Here is a 27,738-nt window from a genome sequence, read left to right as displayed (position 1 = left end):
TCAAAAGGAATAATTGGAGATTGTTAACACTAGTAAATTATTTCAGAATACTTTTAGGAGCCTGTTTAAAGGGCTTCTTTGTTAGGACACAGCCCAACTCTCGCAGGCAGTACTCTATGTGTCCATGATCTACACAGATAGAATTCATTTTCTCTTGATAACCCACCATTTGTGAGCTTAGAATAGTATTTTATTTTTTAGGGTATTTTTCTGGGGGGCGGGGAGGCTAGGTCTCATTCTAGCATACGCTAACCTCTAATTTACAGCAATCTTCCTACCTTGTCTTCTGGGATAAAATGTGTGAGCTACTATGCCCAGCTAGAATGCTATTTTCTTTTACTATATACAAGTTCTCTTTGGATAGTTGCAAGTTTCCTGAGGGTTAGGACTGGGTCTCATGTAACCTTGGACCATTGTATAAAGCAGGTGTCACACATTTGTCCCAAATGCCACACATCTGTTTTATGTGCAATAGCTTTCATTTTCTTCTTTTTATCTTATTTCTTTCATTACGTTTTCTTTTTCATTTTTTCCCTTATCTCCAGAATTTTTAATGCCTTTCCAAGTTCAATTTAACTGGCATTCTGCCCAGTTTAGAATTCAGTAGATGCACATGGGGCAAAGGTTAGCCAGTAGAGCAGAACCTGAGGGCTTGGCTAGTTTGTGGTTCAGTTGGTGTTATTGGCATAGATGCTGTGGTCAGGAGCTATGGGTTGAGGTAAAGGAGGCAGCCTATGTGGTTGGGAGGTTGATTGATCATACAGAAGTTAGAGTAAATAATACTGAGGGCAATAAAATTGAGGGATTTTTTTGTTGTTGTTAGATGAGGGAGTTTTTAATATGGTATTACTGCTTTTGAGATAGGTTCTCTCTCATGTAGCCCAGTCTGGTTTTAAACCATTAAACTCACTATGAAGCCAAGGATCACCTCAAAGTCCTAATCTTCCTGGTCCTTCTCCTGAGTGCTGGGATTATAGGCTTGTTCCACCCTGACCCAGTGGGAGAACGGCTTACACAGGTAAGTCTAGAGCAAATTCAGTTGTAATGGTCTATGGTTGGAGGTACTGGCATGAATTCATGACTTTAAATAGACATATAGAAGTAGATGTGTGTGTGTGCATGCACACATGAACATACATCCATCTGTTTCCTTGTTCTATTCATAAGAGAAACTAAAAGCAATGAAGAAAGATCACCATCTAGGACTCAATAAGCTTCTAAAGCCCAGCCTCTCTCCCTCCCTCCTTCCTTCCTTCCTTTTCTGAGGTAGGGTCTGTAGCCCAGGATGACCTCAAACTCAGGCAATCCTCCTACTTCTGCCTCTCAAGTGCTGGGACTGAAGGCGTGCACTACCACACCCAGCTTAAATATCATTCTGTATTAAATTTTGCCATTGTGCCTTGAACAGAGGGTTGATTCCAAAGCATTAAAGGCATAAAGGAAGGATTCAAAGAATGATGGGAGCATGACCAAAGGACATAGGAGACAGTTTAAAACTGGGAAAATCTAATCACAAAATGAACAATAGTAATAAATTAATACCCACTGAATTAAAACTGAATTTCATGATGCACCTTCCATGAGACTGTCACCTATGATCAGACAGACTTTACAGTGATGTAGCTGCTTTTGGGTCATCCATGATCCTTCTGCTTTCAGGCCTTCTGAGTGGGGCTGCATGATCATGATGGGCCAGGCCAGCACATGTTCCTAAATGACCATGAGCTGCAGATTATTGCTATTACCAGCATGATGACTCGCAGGGAAACTGTTCCCTTTTTGTAGTGGGCAATAATAGCTGCTGAGAATAAATGACTATTGCTATGGTATAGTGGCACAATGCTCAGCTATAAATGAAATTATATATATTCATAATTCCCCCCTTCAAGGGTCAGGGAAGGGGGAAGAAAGAATGTAAGAGAAGTAGAAATGACTGTTGTGTAGCTATTTTCTCTGAATTGAAACACTCTATCTTGGAGAGAGAAAGGAGGTTCATAAGACTAAGGAGGTTCCTGAAATTTAAAGATTCACAAGCCCCTCCCAAAGGTTATACAAATAGTAAACAATTTCTGGAGAATGCTTCAAAGTTCTGCTGCCAAATTGAGATGTAGCCAGTCTTCTTTGGACCACTGATGCCACAGCCTCTGCACACCTTTCAGGTTGACTCTGGGGAGACACTTCAATAGGTAGTTGATTTTGAGCAGAGAAGTCCTTCAGTGTCATTCTCAGTATAAGCTGTTTCCTGTCAAATGAATTTGGATTTTCACATAATGAAGTCTTCTGAAGATGTAGTCTTGTCCTCAGGGCACCATTCCTATTTTCCTAGTTCTGTAAAGGAGGTTTTTCTCTAACAAATATAGCTGCTTCCTCAACTCCACCTTTGTTTGCAACTTTAAACTCATTTTGATGGGCATATGGCACAATTTTCACGACTTTTTGCTCTCACTGTTGCTCTCTCTCATTTTAGATGTGGTTAATAGCAGTGACCAGTAACCGTGACACAGCCTGAATGCTGGCTTTCTTCTTGATATTTCCTCTGCCAGAAAAATTAGTACATCATTTAAAAATATTTTTATTTTAATTTGTTTTGTCTTCTGGGAAAGATAGTAGCTTAGTAGCCATGTCAAAGCAGTATGTGTGTGTGTGTGGGGGGGGGGAGGGGAGGATAAGCATAAAAAGAGCAAAATACAGCCTTCTACTGAAAAGTGAAGGTATATAAGAAATTATCAACCACAGCAGAGAAGCAGGACAGACCCAGAGCTTCTAGCAACCAGCCAGAAATCAGCTCCTGCCATGGCGCTGTCTGTGTGGCCACCTAGTCCTGCTTGAGCTACAGAAGCAGAAGTCAGGTGAAGGGATTTTTACTCACACCAGCCTCTCTGCAGTTAAAAAACCTGAAGGAGAAGACAGCAGGGACCAATGAAAGGAGAACACAAACAGGACCAACTGAGCAGCTCTGGTAAAACCCCAGACACCCTGCACAGCCTCTCTTCCCCCAACCGCCAGTGCCACAAACCACCCCTTAGCCACATAGCATCCAGCAGAGCAGAGCAGAGCACAGCAACAGATCCATCAACCCAAGCAGCACTCAGCATAGGTGAGATTGGACTCTATCCCAAACAGTAACAGGGCCTACTTACACAAAGCCAGGTACATAAGCCTGCACTGAAATGCTAATTTCATCTTCCATGTCAGGACAGGCTACGTGTTAGATATGACCGATGTACTCTTGTCAGCTTTACCATTCCAAATAAGCTGTATTTTGGTGTTGACTATTGTTGCCTTTGAGGGTTCCTGATTTATAGGATCTCTGTCATCTGTCATTCTTGGGGGCAAGGTATCACTAGGTTCCAGGCTGATTTGGAATCCATTTCAGACCAGAAATCTCAGCCTTCCAATTGGCAGGATTAACGATGTGGGGCAACAAACACCCTTAGGGACTTTGACTTTATTATCTCCATTCTTGCATAAATACTTTGTGCTGGCTTTGACTGAATATGTATATTGCTCAGTTGAATTTTAGAATTTTCCAGTAATCTGCTCTACTCAGCCTAGTAGAATACTTGCATAGTGGGCAAAGTCAATACCTAAGGTCAATTCTGCTGTTACTCTGGGATTAATAGAGCCACACCTGGCACCTTAATTTAAGCTTCTGCCCTGAAGATATGTAAATTCAGATTTACACAGCTAAGAATACTGCAGATAATTAGAAAATCCAAGCATCAAATTAACTCAAGATGCAAAAATTTCTACATTATAATACAAGAAACACAAAAATTAAGATAATACAATTCCACCAAAAATTATAAATCCATCAAAAATAACTTCCAGTGAGGCTGACTTAGATGAAATGCCTGACAAAGTATTCATAAAAATGATTATATCTATGTTCAAAGAAATCAGACTGAAAGAAGAAAACAAACTAAAGAAATCCCAAGAGAACACAGGAAATCAACTTAATGAAATAAGGAGGTCAATACAAGACATGTGTAAGAAAATAGAAATAATGAAGAAAATACCAGTCAGAAGTACTAGAAATACAAAACAGAGTAAGTCAAATAGAAAAACTTTGTAGAATGCCAGGTGTGGTGGCACGCTTTTAATCCCAGCACTTAGGAGGCAGACGTAAGAGGATGGCCATGAGTTTGAGTCCACCCTGAGACTACATAGTGAATTATAGGTCAGCCTGGGCTAGAGCAAGATACCTCAAAATACCAAAAACAACAAACCAAAACAAAACAAAAAGACCCAACTCTGTAGAAAGTCTTTCCAGTAGAATGAATCAAAGAGAGGATAGAAGACATGGCAGCAAATCTACTATACTTCAACAAAGAGAAAGACAAACCAATAGGAAGGTATGAATGGGAATTTCAAGATATTGGAGACATTATGAAGAGATCAAGCATAAGAATTCAGGGTATAGTAGAAGGAAAAGAATTTCACTCCAAAGGTATAGTAGGCATTTTCAACAAAATCAAAGAAGAAAGTTTCCCCCAAATAGGGAAAGATATGCCAATATAGATACAGGAAGCCTTTAGAGTGCCAAATAGAAAACATCAGGAAAGAACTTCTCATTACCATATTATAATAGAACTAATAAACACACAAACCAAAGAAAATATATTGAAAGCAGTTAGAGAGAAAAGTCAAATCACATATAAAGGCATGCACATCAGGACAACAGCAGATTACTCAATACAAGCTTTAAAAGCCAGAAGGTTGGGGACTTCCGGTTAAGATGGCGGCGTAGGTACCATGCCAAAGCAGCCTAGGGGGGAAAAAGACCAAAAAAACTCAGCAAAATACACACTTTTACTAAAAAGTGAGGTGTATAGGAAATTGAAGCGGCAGAGGAGAAGTAGAAGAGTTATAGAGCATCCAGAGCCTGCACAGGCGGGAAAAGCGGCTCCGGCAGCTCGGCCAACTGCCGCGGCCGCGGCGCAGCAGAAAACCGCCAGACTCGGCTCGAGCTGCAGGAAAAGCCAGGTGCGGGATTTTCCCCTCACACCGCGCTCTCCGCAACTCGGAAACGTGAAGGGAGAGCGGCAGTGAGCAATGGAGGAGCAGACCGTGAGGTAGAAGAACACGTGGAACAGCGAGACAACCAGAGCAGCCGCGGCTCCCTCCCCTCCCCCACTGCCTGAATCCAGCTCCAGCGAACAGAGCAGCGGCCCGGGCACGGCCACGCCAACTTGGGCTGACAACGGGACCCAAGCAGGAGCAGAGCTCGGGAGCAACATCAGCGGCTCCAGCACCGGTACCAGTGGCCCCAGCAGCAGCAGACCCAGGAGCGGCAGCAGCGGCAGATCCCGCAGCAGCAGCTTCAGGGGGAACAGCGGCAGTGGACACAGCAGCAGCAGCTTCAGCAGCAGTGGTGGCTCCAGCAGTGGCAGCTACAGCAGCAGCAGAGGCAGCAGCAGCGGCTCAGTTTGCCCCGTAGGAAAAGCAAGTGCCCAGCTCCAGAAATCAGAACAGCAGCCCGACGACCCAGGCAGCAACTTGACTGAGACCAAAATCACCCAAGGTAACTGGGATTGCACCAGGGAAGGGTCTCACTTGACACAAGCTGACTTGGATCCCTCAACAGACCAGAAATCTAAACCTCTTTGTTGATAGAGGATCTGGTCATTATAATAACTACTCTTGCATACATACTAGGGGCTGTTTTTGATTGAATGTGTACAGTGTTTAGTTAAATTTTAGAATCTACCTGTATTTTATTCCACTCAGCCTGCTTGAATACTCCTATAGCAGGGTAACTCAACCCCTAAGAACATCTTTGTAGATACTCTGAGAGTCTTAAGAGCCACACCTAATACCTTAAGGTCCTACCCTGAAAATATAGTACATCAAATCAATTGATACAGCTAAGAATACACAGCTAGCTAGAAAATCCAAGCATTAACTTAATCCAAGATGCAAAAATATATACATTATAACACAAGAAACACTAAAAAGCAAGACGATATAAATCCACCTAAAAGTATTAATGCATCAGAAATGTCCTCCAGTAAGAAAGAGTTAGAGGAAATGCCTGAGAAAGAATTCAAAAGAATAATTATAAATATGTTCAAAGAGGTCAAAGAACACATGAAAACAATCAAAGAAGAAATCAAAGAGGAAATCAAAGGAATCAAAGAAGAGGCAGGACACCAATTTAATGAAATAAAGAAGGTAATACAAGACATAAATAGGGAAATAGAAATAATAAAGAAAAACCAGTCAGAATTACTAGCAATGAAGAACACAGTTAATGAAATAAAAAACTCTGTAGAAAATCTCACCAGTAGGATGGATGAGGGAGAGGACAGAATATCTAAGCTAGAAGACCAGGTGGCAGACCTAATGCAGTCCAACAAAGAGAAAGACAAACTTATAGAAAAGTATGACTGGGAATTTCAAGATATTCGGGACACTATGAAAAGATCCAATATAAGAATTCAGGGCATAGTAGAAGGAGAAGAACTCCACTCCAGAGGCATAGTAGGCATCTTCAACAAAATCATAGAGGAAAATTTCCCCCAAATTGGGAAAGAGGTGCCAATACAGTTACAGGAAGCCTTTAGAACCCCAGCCAGACAAAACCCAGAAAGAACCTCTCCTCGCCATATTATAATCAAACTTCCAAACACACAAACCAAAGAAAAAATATTGAAAGCAGTTAGAGAGAAAAATCAAGTTACCTACAAAAGCAAGCCCATCAGGATTACAGCAGATTATTCAACACAAACTTTTAAAGCCAGAAGGGCTTGGAGTGATATATTCCAAGTTCTGAAAGATAACAACTGTCAACCAAGGTTACTTTATCCTGCAAAGTTATCCATTCAAATAGATGGAGAAATAAAGACATTCCATGACAAAAGCAGGTTAAAGGAGTATTTGAAGACAAAACCAGCTCTACAGAAAATACTTGATAGAATCCTCCATGCTGAACAAAAGGAAAAGCACACATATAAGGAACCTAGAAAAACAAGCTATACTCAAATACCAGTTAACAGAAGAGAGCACAGGTAGAACCAGTAACACACACACACACACACAAAAATGGCAAACATAAATACACACCTTTCAATAATATCTCTTTTTTTTTTAAAATATTTTTATTTATTTATTTGAGAGCAAAAGACAGAGAGAGAAAGACAGGTAGAGGGAAAGAGAGAGAATGGGCGCGCCAGGGCTTCCAGCCACTGCAACCGAACTCCAGATGCGTGCGCCCCCTTGTGCATCTGGCTAACGTGGGACCTGGGGAACCGAGCCTCGAACCGGGGTCCTTAGGCTTCACAGGCAAGCGCTTAACCGCTAAGCCATCTCTCCAGCCCTCAATAATATCTCTTAATATCAACGGTCTCAATGCCCCAATGAAAAGACACAGATTTGCAGACTGGGTTAAAAAGCAGGATCCTACAATTTGTTGTCTCCAAGAAACTCACCTTTCTACAAAGGATAGACATTATCTTAGGGTGAAAGGTTGGAAGACGGTGTTTCAAGCAAATGGGCCTAGAAAACAAGCAGGGGTTGCTATCCTAATATCAGACAGGGTAGACTTTAGTCCGACGTTAGTCAAGAAAGATAAGGAAGGTCACTTTATATTGATTAAGGGCACACTCCAACAGGAGGACATTACAATCCTAAACATATATGCACCTAACATGGGGGCTCCCAAATTCGTCAAACAAACACTATTAGAACTAAGGTCACAGATAACACCAAACACAGTGGTGGTGGGTGACTTTAACACCCCACTCTCATCAATTGAGAGGTCATCCAGGGAAAGAATAAACAGAGAGGCATCTGGACTAAATGAGGTCATAGAAGGAATGGACCTAACAGATATATACAGGACATTTCATCCAAAGGCTGCAGAATATACATTCTTTATAGCAGCACATGGAACATTCTCTAAAATAGACCATATATTAGGACATAAAGCAAATCTTAACAAATTCAGGAAAATTGAAATAATTCCTTGCATTCTATCTGACCACAATGGAATTAAACTACAAATCAGTAGCAAGAAAGGCTATAGAGCATACACAAAATCATGGAAACTAAACAATACACTACTAAATGATGAGTGGGTCAATGAAGAAATCAAAAAGGAAATCAAAAAATTTATAGAGTCAAATGATAATGAGAACACAACATACCAAAATCTCTGGGACACAATGAAGGCAGTTCTAAGAGGGAAATTTATAGCCTTAAGTGCCTATATTAAGAAATTAGAAAGGTCGCAAGTAAACGACCTAATGCTTCGCCTTAAAGCCTTGGAAAAAGAAGAACAAGGCAAACCAAAAATCAGTAGACGGGAAGAAATAATAAAGATTAGGGCAGAAATTAATGAAATAGAAACAAAAAGAACAATCCAAAGAATTAATGAAACAAAGAGTTGGTTCTTTGAAAGGATAAACAAGATTGATAAACCCTTAGCAAATCTGACCAAAAGAAAGAGAGAAGAGACACAAATTAATAAAATCAGAGATGAACAAGGTAACATCACAACAGATTCCAGAGAAATTCAAAAAATCATAGGGACATACTATAAAACCATATACTCCACAAAGTATGAAAATATGAAAGAAATGGATGATTTCCTTGATCTATATGACCTACCTAAATTAAATCAAAATGAGATTAATCACTTAAATAGACCTATAACAAACATGGAGATCTGAACAGTTATCAATAATCTCCCAACTAAAAAAAGCCCAGGCCCGGATGGATTCACTGCTGAATTTTACCAGACTTTTAAGGAAGAGCTAACACCATTGCTTCTTAAGCTTTTCCAGGAAATAGAAAAAGAAGGAATTCTACCAAACTCCTTCTATGAGGCCAGCATCACCCTGATACCAAAACCAGGCAAAGATAGAACAAAAAAAAATTACAGACCAATCTCCCTCATGAACATAGATGCAAAAATTCTCAACAAAATATTGGCAAACAGAATACAAGAGTATATCAAAAAGATCATTCACCCTGACCAAGTAGGCTTTATCCCAGAGATGCAGGGATGGTTCAACATACGCAAATCTATAAATGTAATACATTACATAAACGGGTTGACGGACAAAAATCACATGATCATCTCATTAGATGCAGAGAAAGCATTTGACAAAGTCCAACATCCCTTCATGATAAAAGTCCTACAGAGACTGGGAATAGAAGGAACATATCTCAATATAATAAAGGCTATTTATGACAAGCCTACAGCCAACATATTACTAAATGGGGAAAAACTGGAAGCTTTTCCACTAAAATCAGGAACAAGACAAGGGTGTCCACTGTCCCCACTTTTATTTAATATAGTTTTGGAAGTCTTAGCCATAGCCATAAGGCAAGAGACACACATAAAAGGGATACAAATTGGAAAGGAAGAGATCAAGTTATCATTATTTGCAGATGACATGATTCTATACATAAAGGACCCTAAAGACTCTACTAGCAAGCTGTTAGAGCTGATCAAAACCTACAGCAATGTAGCAGGATACAAAATAAATACACAGAAATCAGTAGCCTTCATATATGCTAACAACAAACACAAAGAGGATGAAATCAGAGAATCACTCCCATTCACAATTGCATCAAAAAAAAAAAAAAAAAAACAAACCTTGGAATAAACCTAACCAAGGAAGTAAAGAATCTATACAATGAGAACTTTAAAACACTCAAGCGAGAAATTGCAGAAGACACTAGAAAGTGGAGAAACATCCCTTGTTCCTGGATTGGAAGAATCAATATCGTGAAAATGGCAATCTTACCTAAAGCAATCTACACATTTAATGCAATCCCTATCAAAATTCCAAAGGCTTTCTTCATGGAATTAGAAAAAACAATCCAAAAATTCATTTGGAATCACAAAAAACCTCGAATATCTAAAATAATACTGAGCAACAAAAAAGAGGCTGGTGGTATCACCATACCTGATTTTAACCTATACTACAGAGCCATAGTAACAAAAACAGCATGGTACTGGCACAAAAACAGACATGTAGATCAGTGGAACAGAATAGAGGACCCAGATGTAAGCCCAAGTAGCTATAGCCACCTGATATTCGATATGAGAGAGAACATGTGGCACTTGGCTTTCTGGGCCTGGGTTACCTCACTTAGTATAATCCCTTCCAGGTCCATCCATTTTTCTGCAAATTTCATAACTTCATTTTTCTTTACTGCTGAGTAGAACTCCATTGTATAAATGTGCCACATCTTCATTATCCACTCATCAGTTGAGGGACATTTAGGCTGGTTCCATTTCCCAGCTATTATAAATTCAGCAGCAATAAACATGGTTGAGCACGTATTTCTAAGGAGATGAGATGAGTCCTTTGGATATATGCCTAGGAGTGCTATAGCTGGGTCATATGGTAGATCAATCTTTAGCTGTTTTAGGAACCTCCACACTGATTTCCACAATGGTTGGACCAGATTGCATTCCCACCAGCAGCATAGAAGGGTTCCTGTTTTTCCACATCCCCGCCAACATTTATGATCATTTGTATTCCTGACGGTGGCCAATCTGACAGGAGTGAGATGGTATCTCAATGTAGTTTTAATCTGCATTTCCCTGATGGCTAGTGACGTGGAATATTTTTTTAGATGCTTATATGCCATTCGTATTTCTTCCTTTGAGAACTCTCTATTTAGCTCCATAGCCCATTTTTTGATTGGCTTGTTTGATTCCTTATTATTTAACTTTTTGAGTTCTTTGTATATCCTAGATATTAATCCTCTATCAGATATATAGCTGGTGAAGATTTTTTCCCATTCTGTAGGTTGCCTCTTTGCTTTTTTCACTGTGTCCTTTGCAGAGCAAAATCTTTGTAATTTCATGAGGTCCCAGTGATTAATCTGTGGGAAACCTACTTTTTTGGACAATGGGACACACAAGAGCTGTAGATTGTTGCTAGAAAATTTTCAGTGCCATGGATGGGATACCTTCTAGTGAGTTGTTGGCCAGGGAGATTCCTGATGCTCCCAAAACATTACAGGCCATTGCCGAGGCCCTTTGTTTCCCACCAGGAATAGGTGGTAAGACCCTATTGTTGAAGACTCCACGTACTTGTGCTGCAAGGCCACTGAGAAATCCTGCTGGAACTAAGCTTATAACCTCCTCCATGTAGACCAGCTGACAGAAAGCTGGAAGAAGCCATTCTGCATGCAGTTCAATGGGAGAGAGAGAAATTACCAGTGAAGATACTCAACCATGGACACTGCAAGTCTTAAATTTTGCAGCCAGGCCAAATGAGCCAATGGGTACAATAGTGGCACATCTGTCATGGTAGAAACCAACTGCCCTCTACTTGGACTGCAGGCCTGCTCCATGGGTGGGAATACATCCCTGATACTGAAAACCTACAACAGGGGTAGTCATGAGCCCTAGGGGTCTGATGTCTGCTGCTGTCTGGCTAAATGTATATACTATGCTTATCAACTTCCCAGTAAGAACTTCTCTTAATGTTCATATCCACATATTAATGCTACTGTCACTTTTGGTAGTGAACCTTCCAAGGCTCAGGGTATGGCATTCCCAGAAACTATAGATTGCTAACAGAAAAACTTTTTGTCAGGGATGAAATATCTTCTAGTGAGTTGTTGGCCAGGGAGATCCCTGATGCCCCCCAAACATTATAGGCTACTGTCAAAGTTCTTGGTTTTTACCAGGTATAGGTAGTAAGACCCTATTGCTAAAGACTCCACATGCTTGGGCTGCAAGGTCACTGTGATACCAAGCTGGAGCTAGGCAGAAAACCTCCTTCCTGTAAACCAGCTGACAATTAACTAGAAAAAGTTATGCTGCATGCAGCCCAATGGGAGGGAGAAGTCATCAGTGGAGATAAACAATAGTGGACTGCAAGCCTTAAGTTGGGCTAGTCAGGCCAAATGAGCCATTGGGTGCATGTAAGTTATGTGGGAAACCAAGGGCTCTCTAGCTGAACTGGAGGCCCACTCCATGGGAGGGAATACATGCCTGATATTGAAGACCTAGTCAAAGCCTAGGCAGGCAAGGTCATTAGCCCCAGGGGTGTAATACCTTCTGGTGTCTCAATAAATGCATATATATTATGCTCAGCAAACTTCCCTATAAGCACTTTTTTTTTGAAAATATGATTAAAAAAAAATTTTTTTTTTTGGTTTTTTGAGGTAGGGTCTCACTCTAGCCCAGGCTGACCTGGAATTCACTCTGTATTCTCAGGGTGGCCTTGAATACACAGTGATCCTCCTACCTCTGCCTCTTGAGTGCTGGGATGAAAGGTGTGTGCCACCATGCCCGGTTTGATTTAAAATATTTTAAAATTATTTTTATTTATTTATAAGTGGGAGAGAGAGAGACAGAGAGGGAGATAAATACAGAGAGGGTGGGGGGAGAGAACAGGTACACCAAATCCTCTAGCCACTGCAAATGAACTCCAGATGTATGTACCACCATGTGCATCTGTTTTATGTGGGTTCTGGGGAGTGGAACCTGGGTCCTTATGTTTCATAGGCAAGCATCTTAACCACTAAGCAATCTCTCCAGTCCTATGAGAACTTTTCTTAACATTCTTGCCCAAATATTAATGCTAGTCTCACTATGGTTAGAGAAACTTTTCTTTTCAGATGGTGGTCACCTGTGGAATGATTTAAGAGGTACCATATGCTGAGAAGAAGTGACAAAGAAGTGCTCAACACTGAAACATCTCTATCATACTCTCCAAGGCTCAGGATCCATTGTGGAAGAGGTGGTGGAAAGAATGCAAGAGCCAAAGGACTGCTTACGATGCAATCTTCCAAGCACAAAATGGCCTGGATATCCATGACCTCACAGTGTCTGGTACTGCCTACACATGACCTTCATAATAAGAGAAAAAGAAAATGGCATCCAAATAAAAGACAGCCTAATTGAGAGAGGGAGGGGATATGATGGAGTTGGATTTGTGATGGGGAAAGTGGGGGAGGGGAGGGAATTATCATGGTTTACTGTCTGTAATTATGGAAGTTGTCAATAAAAATAGTTTAGGGCCTCCTTAGCCTGAAGTTCAAAACTCTTCCACATTTCCTCCTGCAAACTAGTCTCAAATGTGTAAGCACAGCAATGGTTCTACTTCTTGGTATAAACTTTACATATTACTTTATATAATGTTGTGACAAAATACCTGACAAAGGCAACTTAAGAACTGACAGAATGGTTTATTTCAGCATATAGTTTGAGGATATAATCTATCCTTATGGGGAAGACATGAGGGCAAGATACTAAGGCAGCTAGTCATGTTGCATTTATGGTTAGAACAGAAAGAGATGAATGTTGGTGCTCAGACTGCTTTTTCCTTCTAAATTTTTTTTTTATTTCTTTTTATTTATTTATTTGAGAGTGACAGAGAGAGAAAGAGGCAGATAGAGAGAGAGAGAGGATGGGCACACCAGGGCCTTCAGCCACTGCAAAGGAACTCCAGATGCGTGCACCCCCTTGTGCATCTGGCTAACGTGGGTCCTGGGGAATCGAGCCTTGAACCAGGGTCCTTAGGCTTCACAGGCAAGCACTTAACCACTAAGCCATCTCTCCAGCCCTGCTTTTCCCTTTTTATTCAGCCTGGGACTGTAATGTAAATCCAGAGAAACCCAATATAAATTATGAATTCTAGATGCTTATACTATGCTAGCATAGGTTATCAACAGTTAACAAATATAACAATCTGGTCAAGGGATAGCGATAGTAGGTTAGGTTATGTGCCTGAACAGGACATACATAGGAAATCTATACTTTTCTCTTGATTTTTCTAAAACTGATCTAAAAATAAAATCTACTGAAGAATTTGTACATGTGTATGTGATGTAGGTATATGTGTTTGTGCAGATACATGCAGACCATATACATGTATATGGAGCTCAGAGAGAGGACAATGGGTATCCTACTCTATCATTCTTCTGCCTTATTTTCTTGAGACAGTCTCATACTGAACCTGGACCTGGAGTTCATATTATTTTTTTAGTAGGACTGGCTTCCTGATGTTTCTGTTTCCCTCAACACTGGGGTCACAGGTATGAATGGCTATTCCTAGATTGTATTTTTTTAAAACACAGGTTCTGGGGGGATCAAACTTAGGTCAATGTGCTTGTACATCAAGTGCTGTTACTTACTGAACCATTCCCCATTCCCATTAAATAAAAATTTTAAAATATGTTTTATTCATTTATGAGAGAGAGAGAGAACACGTGTGTGTGTGTATGTATACAGGCTTGTCAGGGTCTCTTCCTGTGCAAATGAACTCCAGATGCATGTACCATTTTGTGGTTTTGGCATTACATGGGTACTAAGCAAATTGAATCTGGGCTGGCAGAATTTACAAGCAAGTATCTTTAACTGCTTGGCCCAATTAAAGAATTTTTATTAACACTATTTAATCCATAAAAGTATTTGAAAATGGTATAGAAATCTATAATGTTAATAATCAAGTAATACTAATTCTCTATGTTTATTAATATTGGTTTCTTCCACAAGAGATGGCCAATTAATTTTTTTAAAAGATTTTTTTATTTATTTGAGAGTGACAGAGAAAGAAAGAGGCAGATGGAGAGTGAGAGAGAGAATGGGCATGCCAGGGCTTCCAGCCACTGCAAACAAACTCCAGACGTGTACGCCCCCTTGTGCATCTGGCTAACATGGGTCCTGGGGAATCGAGCCTCAAACCGGGGTCCTTAGGCTTCACAGGCAAGCGCTTAACTGCTACGCCATCTCTCCAGCCCTGCCAATTAATTTTTATTTATTTATTAGAGACAGAGAGAGAGGGAGAGAGAGAGAGAGAATGGGTGTGGCAGGGCCTCCAGCCACTGCAAACGAACTCCAGACACATGTGTCACCATGTGTATCTGGCTTAAATGGGACCTGGATAATCGAACCTGGTTGCTTAGGCGTTGCAGGCATGGAACTTAACCACTAAACCATCTCTCCTGTCCCTAGCCAATAATTTCTTTTTTCAAGGTAGGGTGTCACTCTGGTCCAGGCTGACCTGGAATTCACTATGTAGTCTCAGGGTGGCCTCAAACTCATGATGATCCTCTTAACCTCTGCCTCCCTAGTGCTGGGATTAAAGGCATGCGCCACCACGCCTGGCCTGACCAATAATTTTTGAGAAAGGTACAAAAACAATTCAAAGGAGGAAGGAGTGGCTGGGGAGATGACTCAGTGGTTAAAGGTTCTTGATTGCAAAGTCCAGCTTTAATTCCTTAGCACACACACGTAATGCCTGATGCCAAGTGGTACATGCATCTACAGTTCATTTGCAGCAGCAAGAAATCTGGGCACAGTGACACATGCTTTTAATCCTAGCGCTTAGAAGGCAGAGGTGGGAGGATTACTGTGAGTTCGAAGACAGTCTGAGACTATATGGTGAATTTTAGGTCATCCTGGGCTAGAGCAAGATGCTACCTCGAATAACAAAGCAAAACAAAATAAAAAGTGGGGGGAGGAGATTTTAATGTACCCATACACATACCAAAGAAATTTATATAATAGGAAGAAGAATAATTTGTTAGTAAATGATGTTGGAACAACTGGATATCTATAAACAAAAAACTGAACCTTGACTTAAATCATACATTTTGGGCTGGGGAGAGGGCTCAGCAGTTAAAGGCACTTGCTTGCAAAGCCTACTGGCTGAGATTTGATTCCTGAGTACCCACACAAAACCACATGCAAATATACCTGGTGTTCCTTTGCAGTGGCAAGAGACCTTGGTGAGCAAATAAGAATAAATAAATAAATTAAAAAACATGCATTTCATACAAAATGCAATTCCAAACATTATGGACTTAACTGTAAAATGCACAATTGTAACTCTTCTAAAAAAGAACATAAATAAACTTTGGAACCTTTCACTAGGCAAAGAAACTTGGTTCATTTTAAACTTGACAAAATCCTGACTCACAAGAGGAAATTTTGTTAAATTTGACCACATAAAAATTAAACTCTGTAGACAAAACAAAAATTCTGTTAAAAGGATAAAAAATAATTTATAGTTCCTATGAAAATATTTCCAAATATTTTCTTTGTACTGAGAATATATAAAAAACTTAAAAAATTCAACATTAAAATAACAAACAATCTGATTAGAAAATGGGCAAAAGATGAACAGATATTTCACCAGAGAAGATAGGCTAGGATAGCAAATAAATACATGAAAAGATGTTCAGCATCATTAGGCCTCTGGGTTAATTTTTAGAATTCTGAGAAAAAGTCAGTTTCAAAAGGATTTGTTATGTGTTGGACTTCAGCTGAACCCCCCTCCCCCAAATGACTTGAAGTCCTAAAGCAAGTGCCTCACAATGTGACTTATTTGGAAATAGGGTCTTTGTAGATTTAACTAAGTTAACGTGAGGTCAATAGAGTGGATCCTAATCTAATATGACTGGTGTCATAAAACAGAGAAATTTGGACACAGACATGTACAGAGGAATGACAATGTGAAAACACAATAAGATGACCTTGTAACTGAAATGATATGTGTACAAGTCAGGAAACACCAAGGACTGCCAGGAAAGAACAGAAGTGGAGGGAAGCAGGAAGTGTCCTCTACAAGGATAGTCTATTAAAGTGAGTACAGCTCTACCAGCACCTGAGTTCAGTCTGTGGGCCTCTTGTATTGTTAGAGAATGGATGTGTTATCTTAAGCCGCACAGCTTTTGGAACTTTACATGCAGTGCATCGTTCCACACATATACAACAGGTGATGGCAATGATGGGGAACACGGTAGTGATAGGAGTAAAGAATATATGAGGTGAGGCTATAGCTATTCATGTAGAGTTGCACAGAACACCACATACGTGTGTGCATACACGCCTACCAGTGAATGTGTGACAGGTGAAATCTTCGTGGACTGTGCCAGTGTCAATTTCTTGTAATTGTAGTTACTGTGGATATGGGCAGAAGAAGAGTGCTTGGCCTTCGCCGGACCTATCTATCTTTTCCTTTTCTCTTCCTTAGCCATCTCTCCCTCCTCTTTTCACTCTCTCCCTTCCTCTCTTTCTGTGGTACTGGGGATTGAACTCAGGACTTCATCACTGAGCTATATCCTTAACTATTTCTTAAAATCAACCTTGAATCTATAATCATTTCAAATCAATATATAAATAATACTTCGTCAATAGTATAATGGAAATGCAAGCAAGAGCCTTTAACTACTGAGCCATCTATTTAGCCCAAAGTATGACTTTAAAACTTATTTAAAGTGTTTATTTTTGTTTTCAGTTTAAGGAAGGAAGTGTTTATTTCAGCTTATAGTTCCAGGGTGTACAATTCATCATGACAAGGAAGGTATGTTCAAATTTTTAAATGGTTGGAAAAAACCCATGCGAAGAATATCTGTGGCACTGACACGTAAAATTCAAAGTTGAATGCCTCTAAGTTAACACCTTTGGAACAGTCCTGCTGTTCATTTATAAATGATAACATAGCTGTTTTCACACTACATGGTAAAATTGTTGTCACAGCAACCATGTGGTCCAAGAATCACACCTTTGTAGGAGTAGTCTTTTTTTCTTTATAGTTGAGGAATAAGCTGAAATACCATGCTTACGATGATACAATATTAGTCATATTTATATATATGAAACAGTAAACTCAATGAGAAGTTAAGGAATCTATCTGTCTAGTAATTCTTTTTGTTGTTCTTCTCAATCTTTTTTTTTTTTTTTTTTTTTTTTTTAAGGCAGGGTCTCACTTTACCTCACGCCTTGAACTCATGACAATTCTCCTATCTCAGTTTTGTGAGTGCTGGGATTAAAGGCATATGCCACCTTGCCCATCCTTCCTTCTAGTAATTCTATAGTTCTTCAACTGCTGATTACAGAAATGTAAAAAAAAAAAAAAAAAAAAGAACACCCTCAAAACAGATGCACAGTAGAAATAGCAAAAAACACTTTACATAGAAAAGAATGGCTCCAAAATCAGTCAGCTAAACTGTGTTAGCTGGATCTTAGGTAGGGCTGCCTTTTCTTTATTCTTAATTTTTTTGTTTATTTGCACATGTGTATGCATGTCAGTGCCTCTTACTGCTGCAAATGAATGTCAGATGCTTGTGCCACGTTTTGTGTCCAGCTTATGTGGGTGGCTTGGGAATCGAACCTGGGCCAGCAGGTTTTGCAAGCAAATACTATTAACCACTGAGTCATTTTCCCAACTCTAAGAATAATTTTGCATTATGGCACACCATTAATTTCTAAAAGCGTATCCCTTAATAAACTTATAACATAGAAAGAGAGAGAGGGAGAGAGGGAGGGAGAGAAAGAAGAAAGTGGAGAGAGAGATTACCTGTGGTCTTTGATAGATCACGCTGGCATAGAAACTGCACCGGGACCCACGTTCATTAGTCTGGGAAGGAATTCAGAAAGATTGATAACAACACAGGAAACACGCAAAAACAGTGAAAGTACTTTAAGAAATTGTGAGAAGTGTGAAAGTTACCTGGAAAATTTCTCTTAAGCAATGGACAACTGGAGGCTGGTAAAGCTTAGAAGTGGGATCTCCTTCAATTATATCAATTTGTCCCTGAGCCAAGAAGCTATAACAGAAGTTAGGAGGCGGCAGATACATTTTTACCTGTTTAGAATAAAGATAAAAGCATAATATGAATGTGTAGCTAAAAAAGACTCAAATATATTAAGAAAGTCTGTTCTTTCTTTGTTTTTGACTTTTCAAGGTAGGGTCTCACTCTAGCCCAGGCTGACCTGGAATTCACTATGGAGTCTCAGGGTAGCCTCCTGAGACTCACAGCAATCCTCCTACCTCTGCCTCCCAAGTGCTGGGATTAAAGGCGTGCATCACCATGCCTGGCTTAAGGAAGTCTGCTCTTTAATATATACATGATTAAGTTGGGCCTGGTGGCATAGATCTATAATCCCAGCTACTTGGGAGACTGAGGCAGAAGGATGCAGGCCTGCCTAGGTTACAAGATGAGTTTAAGGCCAGCCTAGGCAACTTAGTGAGATTGGTACAGCTCAGCAGTAGAGCACTACGAGGCTGCTGCAACAAGCACACACACACACAATTGCTCATTGATGCATACTCTCTGGAAGGTTATATAAGAACTGGGTTGCACTGTTTTTAGGACCATGTAGATTTAAAAATAACATTTTAAATCTATGGTAGTACAAACCTATAATCCCTGCCCTTGGGAAAACAGGAAGATCAGAAATTCAAGGTCATTCACAGCTACATAGTAAATTCAAGGCCAAACTGGGCACACATGACACCCTGTCTTAGAATCAACCAACCAGCCAACTAAGGAAAAAAAAATTCAAAATAAAACTTTTGGAGGGAATTATCATGGTTTTATTGTCTACACTTATGGAAGCTGTCAATACAAAGTTTTAAATTTAAAAAAATTATTTAATTTTACTTGTTTATTTGCAAAGAGAGAGAGAATGGATATGCCAGAACTTCTTGCCACTACAAATAAACTCCATACACATGTGCCACTTTTTGCATCTGACTTTACATTGTCACTGGGTTATTGAACATGGGTGACAGACTTTGCAAGCAAACACCTTTAACCTCTGAGCTAGCTCCCCAGATCCAAAATGACACTGCTTAACAGTCTGCAAACAGCCACTTCTGACATGAACTGTACTGTCTGGCCCAGCATGTATCAGATACAGCACTCTGCTGAAAAGTTCACTACATAAGGAAGATAGTAGGAGCTGGGAAGATGGCTCAACAGTTAATGGTGCTTGCATGCAAAGCCTGCAGACCTGGGTTCAATTCTCAAGCCACCCATATAAACCACATGAGAAAAAGAAAGAAAAAGAAAGAGAGAAAGAAACAAGCAAAAAAAAAAAAAAAAAAAAAAAAAAAAACCCAAAACAAAAAAAACCCTTAAGAAACCTTTTTCATCTAGTGTTTGTGGTGGTAAGAAAACAGTCTCCTATTTTCAGCTTTCAGAGGTACAGTAACATGGCCACTGGTCAGCCTGCTGGACAGGGACAGCAGAGGTCACCCTTTATTGTTTTTGCTACTCTGAGATTCTCCCATAAGCAATGTGATAAGAAGGGAAAAGAGAATTTTCTAGTCAGCCTGGTGGGAAGAATAGGTATGGATTCTAAGGAATTTCTAGTTTTATTGGTAACTGTTTTTTTTTTTCAAGTGGAAGATAATGGGAAAAACACTATATCTGGTTCACCATGAGGCTAAGATGCTGACTGCTGTAAATAGCACATAATGAATTAGATTAAAAATTCATCTTGGGGCTGGAGAGATGGCTCAGTGCTTAAGGCGCTTGCCTGCAAAGCCAAAGGACAGAAGTTTAATTCCCCAGGACCCACATAAGCCATATGTACAAGGGGGCACATGCATCTGGAGTTTGTTTGCAGTAGCTGGAGGCCCTGGCATGCCCATCCTCTCTCTCTCTCAAATTAAAAATATATACTAAAAAATTCATCTTGATCCAGTTTGGTGGTTTATGCCTTTAATCCCAGTACTTGGAAGGCTGAGGCAGAAGGATTACTGTGAGTTTGAGGTTAGCATGGGCAGGGAGCCAGTTCTGGATCAGCCTGGACTACAGGGTGGGTCATTTAGTGAATTAACCTGGGAAGCAGGAAAGGCACTAGCCAGAGCACTGGCACTGAAGATGAGGGGCTTCCAATCCCAGGCCTGGAACACACTTTTTTTGACGACTGATAAACTAGTGGTAGAGCTCTGTGGTAGTTTACATAGATGATTGATTCAGGAGTTTATCACAGCTTGTAGTTTGTATCTCCAGCCACCTAGCTGGAGGAGGTATTACTGGGGGTGGACCCAGAATTCCAGTCTAAAGATATGCAAAGTGCCTGAGCTTTGCCAGGAGTTCCTGGAGTGTGCTTGCTTATTGGGTTGCTTGTTTTTGGTGGTGGCTTTTGGTTTTTTCTCTCTCTGTGTGCATGGTCCTGTGAAAGGGGGCTAACTTCTTCTGCCATTATAGAACTTCCCCCGGAAGCTTCAAATAAATTTCCTTCCTTCCATAACTGTGCCTGGTTTGGAGGTTCATCCCAGGGATGTGAGGCTGACTGCTACAGGCTCCTTATCACCACTACAGGTATATGGGTTGTACAGCTGCAGAGGGAGTGCCTGGCTCAGTGCCTGACAGGGGCAGCAGTCTGTAGCAGGGGAGTTCTCTGAGGCTGTGCTTACCTCTTCACTGGACTGGCTGTGGCTGGAGACTTTCAGAAGCCTCTCTGGGGGTAATATGGTGTCAATCAAACTGAAGAGCCCTGGTGCCCTGGAACAAGAAAAGACACTGTCAGAAGGATTCGCCAACAAACATTGTCTACTAAGTGCCCAGGCAGTTGAGATATTCAAATACTCAACAGACACAGGTCCTAAGGACAAGGAGCTACAGTTTGAGATGAGCATTTTTATTTGAGATGAGTTGTCAGGACAAGAATTATTCATGATCCTGCCCCTACTTTCCAAGTGCTGGGACTACAGGTGTGTACTAGACTAATTTCTTTCTTCCTTTCCTCCATTCCTTTTTTTTTTTCTTTCCCTTTCTATTTCTCTCTCTCTCACTATCCTTTCCTTTTCTTTGTTTTTTGAGGTTGGTTCTCGCTCTAGCCCAGGTTGACCTGGAATTCACTATGCAGTCTCAGGGTGGCCCACCTCTGCCACCCTAGAGCTGGGATTAAAGGTGTGTGCCATCACACCAGGCTCCTTTTCTTTTCTTGAGGCAGAGCTTTACTCTAGCCCAAGCTGCCTTCTAACTCATGGTGATTCCCCTACCTCAGCCTTAGGAGTGCTGGAATTATAGGTGTGAGCAAACCATATTTGGCCCAATACATTGTTACAATGAAAAAAGTCCATTTCCCCTATATTTTGTTTGTAAGATACACTGGAAGCTTTCAAAATCTAAGTAAAAAAAACACACACACACAGGAGTCACAAGGGAATTTAAGGCTAGCTCACCAACTTTTTGTGTGTGTGGAAAAGTCTCATTAACACAAGAGTTTGAAATAATGTCAATGCACAGATATCTCTCCCCAGAGTTAATGACAGTCAAGGTTTCCCTTGGGCTAAGGCAGGTGCTTAGAGAGAGATGGCTATACATGAGTGGAGCTCCTCACCTGCGTCCATGCACTGTCCACAATTCTTCCCACAGAGACAGCTGAAGAGTTACCACTGCTCTCAGCTGTTCTGAGAAAAGATAAGAGGCAACAGCACCTCGGAGTGGAGAATAGAGCCCTTCTACTTAGATGAAGAAGAGACCACAAGAGTAGAGGAGTGTGGGGCTGGGAAGATATATCACATCAAGTTAAAGGCTTTCACTCCACCAATCTGCTGGCTGGAGTTTGGATCCCTGGCACCCATGTAAAGCTGGATGTAATGCACCTATGGCAATGGGACACCAATTCAAGAGAAGCTCAAGGGCAAGCTAGTTTGGCTTGCAGCAACAAACAACATGCCCTGTCTCAAACAAGATGGGAGGAGAAGACCAACACCTCAAGGTTGTTTTCTGACCTCTACCTGTGCTCTGTGGCACACACACATGCAGAAAAGAGTAGTGTGACCAAGGTTAGCATCAAAGCGAAATATTAGAAAGATAAATACATGGGGTAGGAAATGTGGTTTCTGCTTTGTGGACATTTGAAATAACACTAAATTTATATAGTTTTTCTTTTTTATTATTTTGGTTTTTTGAGGGAGGGTCTCACTCTACAGGCTGACCTGGAATCTACTATGTAGTCTCAGGATGACCTTGAATTTACAGCAATCCTTCTACCTCTCCCTCCCAAGTGCTGGGATTAAAGGTGTGTGCCACCATGCCTGGCTTCTTTTTTATTTTTTTTTGACACAGAGTCTCAATAGATAGCCAAGGTTTGCCTTGACTTCATTATTTAGGTTGATCTCAAAATTGTGCTGATCCTCCTGCTTCACCCTCTCCAGTGCTGGCATTAGTGGCATGAGCCACCACTCCCAGCCATATCTATATTTTAAGTGTAGCAAATAATTGACTATGTTTGGTCACATAATACCTGCTGTGATATATCCTGACTGGCAGATGCTAAATGTCATTCAGAAAAGCATCTATTCAAAGTGAGGGCAGCCAAGATTTATATCAACTCCAGTCCACTGGAAGGAGGTGAGTACTGAACTGCCCACTTTACCTGCTAGACCATTAACTGACATCAGCTCATGTCTTGCCTGTTGCTATTTCAATGACCATTTTTCTACTCTGAATCTGCTCATGTAAGTCCTTGCAAATCTTATAGGGTAATCTAAGTCTGATTGTATGTATCACTTTATTTTGGGTGTGTACAGAGGAACATTTACTCTCAGAGACTTAAACAACATCAGCAAAAGAAGATCCCAAGTAAGAAAATAGCCACTGGCCTAATCCATCCTCAGAGGGTGCAGACTGTTGTAAAACCAAGTATGTATTTGGGGTGTAAAATTTCCTTACACATTTGTTATGCAGTTGCTAACCGTTCTGTGTCTAGTCTTGTGCTGCACTCACACTCTCAGAGCTCATCTGGACAACACAGTATTCTGGGCAGGCCAGGAAGGTTGGCGGTGGGGGCGGGGAGGCTGAGGGAAGACTTTCTTGGGGTTTGCTATTTTCTATTTAGATTTAAGTTTTCTTTCTCATTTTCATTCTTTTATGAAGGTACTAATAGTAGAGTCTTCCAAAGGACTATTATATTGCTACAATTTACTGTTTTCTATTAAATGTTTGATTTAATAAATTTTAAAGAAATCTACAAACACATAAAAAATGCCAACCTTCAAAGAATTTTTTGTTGTTGTTGTTTTTTCAAGGTAGGGTCGTGCTCTAGCACAGGTTGACCTGGAATTCACTATGTAGTCTCAGGGTAGCCTTGAACTCACAGCAATCCTCCTACCTCTGCCTCCCAAGTGCTGGGATTAAAGCATGAGCCACCACGCCTGGCAAAAATGGAATTTTAACTTAGACAAATTTTCAAAAAATGTCATTTATCAACCAAGCATGGCAGTGTATGGCTTTACTCCCAGGACTTAGGAGTCTGAGGCAGGAGGAACTTGAGTTGTTTTTTTTTTTTTTGGTCTGTTTTCTTCAAGCTAGGGTCTCATTTTAGCCCAGGCTGACCTAGAATTCACTATGTAGTCTCAGGGTGGCCTCGAACTCTCAGAGATCCTCCTACCTCTGCCTCCCTGAGTGCTGAGATTAAAGGTGTGTGCCACCATGCCCAGCTCAGGAACTTGAGTTTTGATATCAGCCTGGGCTACTGAATGAGACCTTGATTCAAAATGGAAATAAGGAGCTGGGAAAATGGCTCAGCAGCTAAAAGTGCTTATTTGCAAAGCCTGCTGGCCTGGGTTCCAGTTTCTAGTTACCCATATAAAGCTGGACTGGCTTAAAAAAATTATTTATTTATTTATTTTAATTTTTATTAGTATTTTCCATGATTATAAAAAAGTATCCCATGGTAATTCCCTCCCCCCCCCCACTTCCCCCTTTGAAATTCCATTCTCCATCATATTACCTCCCCATCTCAATCATTGTACTTACATATATACAATATCAACCTATTAAGTACCCTCCTCCCTTCCTTTCTCTTCCCTTTATGTCTCCTTTTTAGCTTACTGGCCTCTGCTACTAAGTATTTTCATTCTCAAAAAAATTTATTTTTGAGATAGATATATAGATACATAGATACACACACACAGAGAATTGGGGTGCTAGGGCCTCAGCCAGGAAAGGAAGGGCTGGGATTTAGTAATAAAGCTGTAATGTTATCTTCCCTGGAAAGCTGATATGTGCTGTGAGGGGGAGATGAGCCCATGAAGACAGGCCAGGCAAGATGAGATGATTCTCAACTTTGTTTGGAATGGCTGTTCTTCCTTTTCCTAAATCAAGACAGGCAAGTGGTGGGACACTAGTTCCATGTGACTCCTGGTGCTTGGTCACCTCCACAAGTGTGACTCATGCTCTGGTGACCCACATGTATGTCGGCTGGCACCAGATCCACTAAGAAGCCACAAGGGCAAGTTTGCAGTTCTGACCGGTTAGCTCTGTACCAGGGTCCCTAAGAATTCTGATCAGGGCCCAAGGTTTGAAGATGGTATGAAGGACATGATTTAGAATATGAAGAATAGTACAGCATTTCACTTTGGATTTCCATGGACATCTATATAAAGATGTGGCCAGCTTTTAGAGTACTTTTCTACTGCTGTGATATAAGAAATTGCAAAAGGCTCAAATATGCACAGTAAGAACATTATTTCAGTAATAATGTGGGACGATGATGGTGACCACAGTGATAGCTAACATGTACCTTTGCTGAGAATGCACCACCTGCTGGATCCTGCCTTAGCACCTGCCTGTGGAAGAGCAAGTTGTAACCTTCTAGGGGGACGTTAGTCAGGCTGCTGATTTCAGAATATCCTGGAATACCTTACAGGTGAGCATTAAAATTATAGTTTACTGAAATCCAGGAACTGAAGAAAATGGGGAAGGAGTTATATCTGAAGCTATATATGGTGACACAGGTCAAGACAGTGGAAAGAAGATAATGAGTTTGAGGTCATCCTTGGCTACATGAAATCATATCTCAAAAATATCAACAAACCTCATACATCTGAAATCTAGGCTTTAGCACCATTCATTTGACTTTGAATTTGAGCTTATATGTACAGAATCATTACTTATTTATTTATTTATTATTGTGTGGAACAGGGCCTTGCTATAGGATGGCCTTGAGCTCTCTATCTTCCTGCCTCAGTTTTCTAGATGTTAGAATTAGAAACAAGAGTTATTATGCCTGATTCTCTTATTCTATTTATTTATTTACTTTTGAGATAGGGTCTTACTCTAGCCCAGGCTGAACTGGAACTCACTTTGTAGTCACAGGCTGGCCTCAAACTCACATCAATCCTCTTAGCTGGGGGATTAAAGGTGTCTACCACCACCTCTGGCTGCCTGATTCTTACACATGAATGCACACACATGCACATAAAAGGAGCCAGAGTAGTGCACACATCTGTAATCCCAGAACTAGAGAAGGTGGAGCTGGAGGATCATCAGTTTGAGGCCAGTCTAGGATAACAAGATTCTATCTCAAAACAAAATTTAAAAATGAAAAATGATTTGTCATACAAAATTATCAAGCAATGTAACTTTATGAAAAGCAAAATATTTAAAAATATTTTATTTACTTATTTGAGAGAGAGAAAGAGGCAGATTGAGAGGGAGGGAGAGAGAGAATGGGTGTATCAGGGTCTTCAGCCACTGCAAAGGAACTCCAGACACAAGTGCCACTTTGTACATCTGGCTTTATCTGGGTACTAGGGAATCAAACCCAGGTCCTTAGGCTTTTTAGATAACTGCCTGAATCACTGAGCCACCTCTTCAGCTCCCCAATTTTTTTTTGAGGTAGGATTTCACTCTAGCCCAAACTGACCTGGAATTCACTCTGTAATCTCAGAGTGGACTCGAACTCACAGCTATCTTCCTACCTCTGCCTCCCACATGATGGGATTAAAGGCATATACCACTAAACCTAGCCCAAAATCTTTTTTTAAATTTTCATATATTTGAGAGAGAGAGAGAGAGAGAGAGAGAGAGAGAGAGAGAGAGAGAGAGAGGGGCAGGCATTCTAAGACCTCTTGCTACTGCAAACAAACCCCAGTCACATGAGCTACTTTGTGCATCTGGGTACTGAGAAAAATTAAAGACAGGCCAGCAGGCTTTGCAAACAAGCACCTTTAACCACTGAGCCATCTCAGCTCAGCAAATTTTTATTCTTTACATATTTCTGTTTATTTAATCAGAAAAATCTCATATATACACAATTATATTCAATTTCATGAGAAATAGGGAACTCCTGCACCATGCTGTTTTCTGAAACTACATACAGATCTTTGTCTTTCTTGTGTCCCAAGAGGTATTTGGTACATGAAGTGCCACATGATTGATTTAGTGGAGATAGGAATACCCATACTTCCATACAAAACCTGATACATCATTGTGAATATGTTCTGAACCTGAAAAAAAATTCTCATAATTTTAAAAAAATATTTTTATTTGAGAGACAATTGAAAAGAAGCAAGGAGAGTGAAAGATAGTGTGTGTGAGGATGGGTGCTCCAGGGCCTTCTGCCACTGTAAATGAACTCCAAATGCATGCACCACTGTGTGTCTGGCTTTATGTGGGTACTGGGGAAGCCAACTTGGGCCATCAAGCATTGCAAACAAGCTCTTTTAGCTGCAGAGTCCATAATTTATTTATTATTATAAATTCACACATGAATATCAGTCTTCTCCCCTTCACATCTTTTTTTTTTCCTTCACATATTCTTTCAGAGCAAACCTATAGCTAAGGATGTAGCTCAGTGGGAGAGTACTTACCTAATATTTTAAGATTATGGTCTGACTCGCAGCACTGTAAAACACACCACCACAGACCAAAAGAAAGACAGGCAGATACACTAAAGACAGAAACAAAAGACTGAATCTGTAAGTTCTATTAAAATAATTTTCATGGAAGCTAGGGCGTGGTGGTACATACCCATTATCTCAGCACATAGCATCATGAGGTAGGTAGACCACAAGTTAAAAGCTGGCATGGGCTCTGTAGCAGAATCCTCTTTTATTTTTTGAGGTAGGCTCTCACACTAGCTCAGGCGGACCTAGAATTCACTCTGTAGTCTCAGGCTGGCCTCAATCTCACAAGTTATTTTCCTACCTCAGCCTCCCAAGTGCTGAAACTAGAGGCGTGTGCCACCATGCCTGTCCTCTTTTTTTTTTTTTTTCCTTAAATTTA

At 40.5% G+C, this 27,738-nt stretch overlaps 1 protein-coding gene across 7 annotated transcripts in view; it reads right to left on the bottom strand.

Moving 5' to 3' along the window:
• Window positions 1-27,738, bottom strand: part of Spidr (scaffold protein involved in DNA repair) — a 453,987-nt gene that overhangs the window by 18,545 nt on the left and 407,704 nt on the right. For all 7 annotated transcript variants that reach the window (XM_045143466.1, XM_045143467.1, XM_045143468.1 and 4 more), the window contains 3 exons: window positions 21,135-21,222; window positions 18,435-18,569; window positions 18,282-18,341 (listed from right to left, as the gene is read on the bottom strand). In XM_045143466.1, the coding sequence (XP_044999401.1) occupies window positions 18,282-18,341; window positions 18,435-18,569; window positions 21,135-21,222 (283 nt within the window). The remainder of the gene's footprint in view (window positions 1-18,281; window positions 18,342-18,434; window positions 18,570-21,134; window positions 21,223-27,738) is intronic.

This window comes from Jaculus jaculus, chromosome 2 (genome assembly GCF_020740685.1).
Source record: "Jaculus jaculus isolate mJacJac1 chromosome 2, mJacJac1.mat.Y.cur, whole genome shotgun sequence".
NCBI classification, from domain to species: Eukaryota; Metazoa; Chordata; class Mammalia; order Rodentia; family Dipodidae; genus Jaculus; species Jaculus jaculus.
Note: the sequence above shows the minus strand (reverse complement) of the source record. Positions and strands in the feature narration are given on the sequence as shown.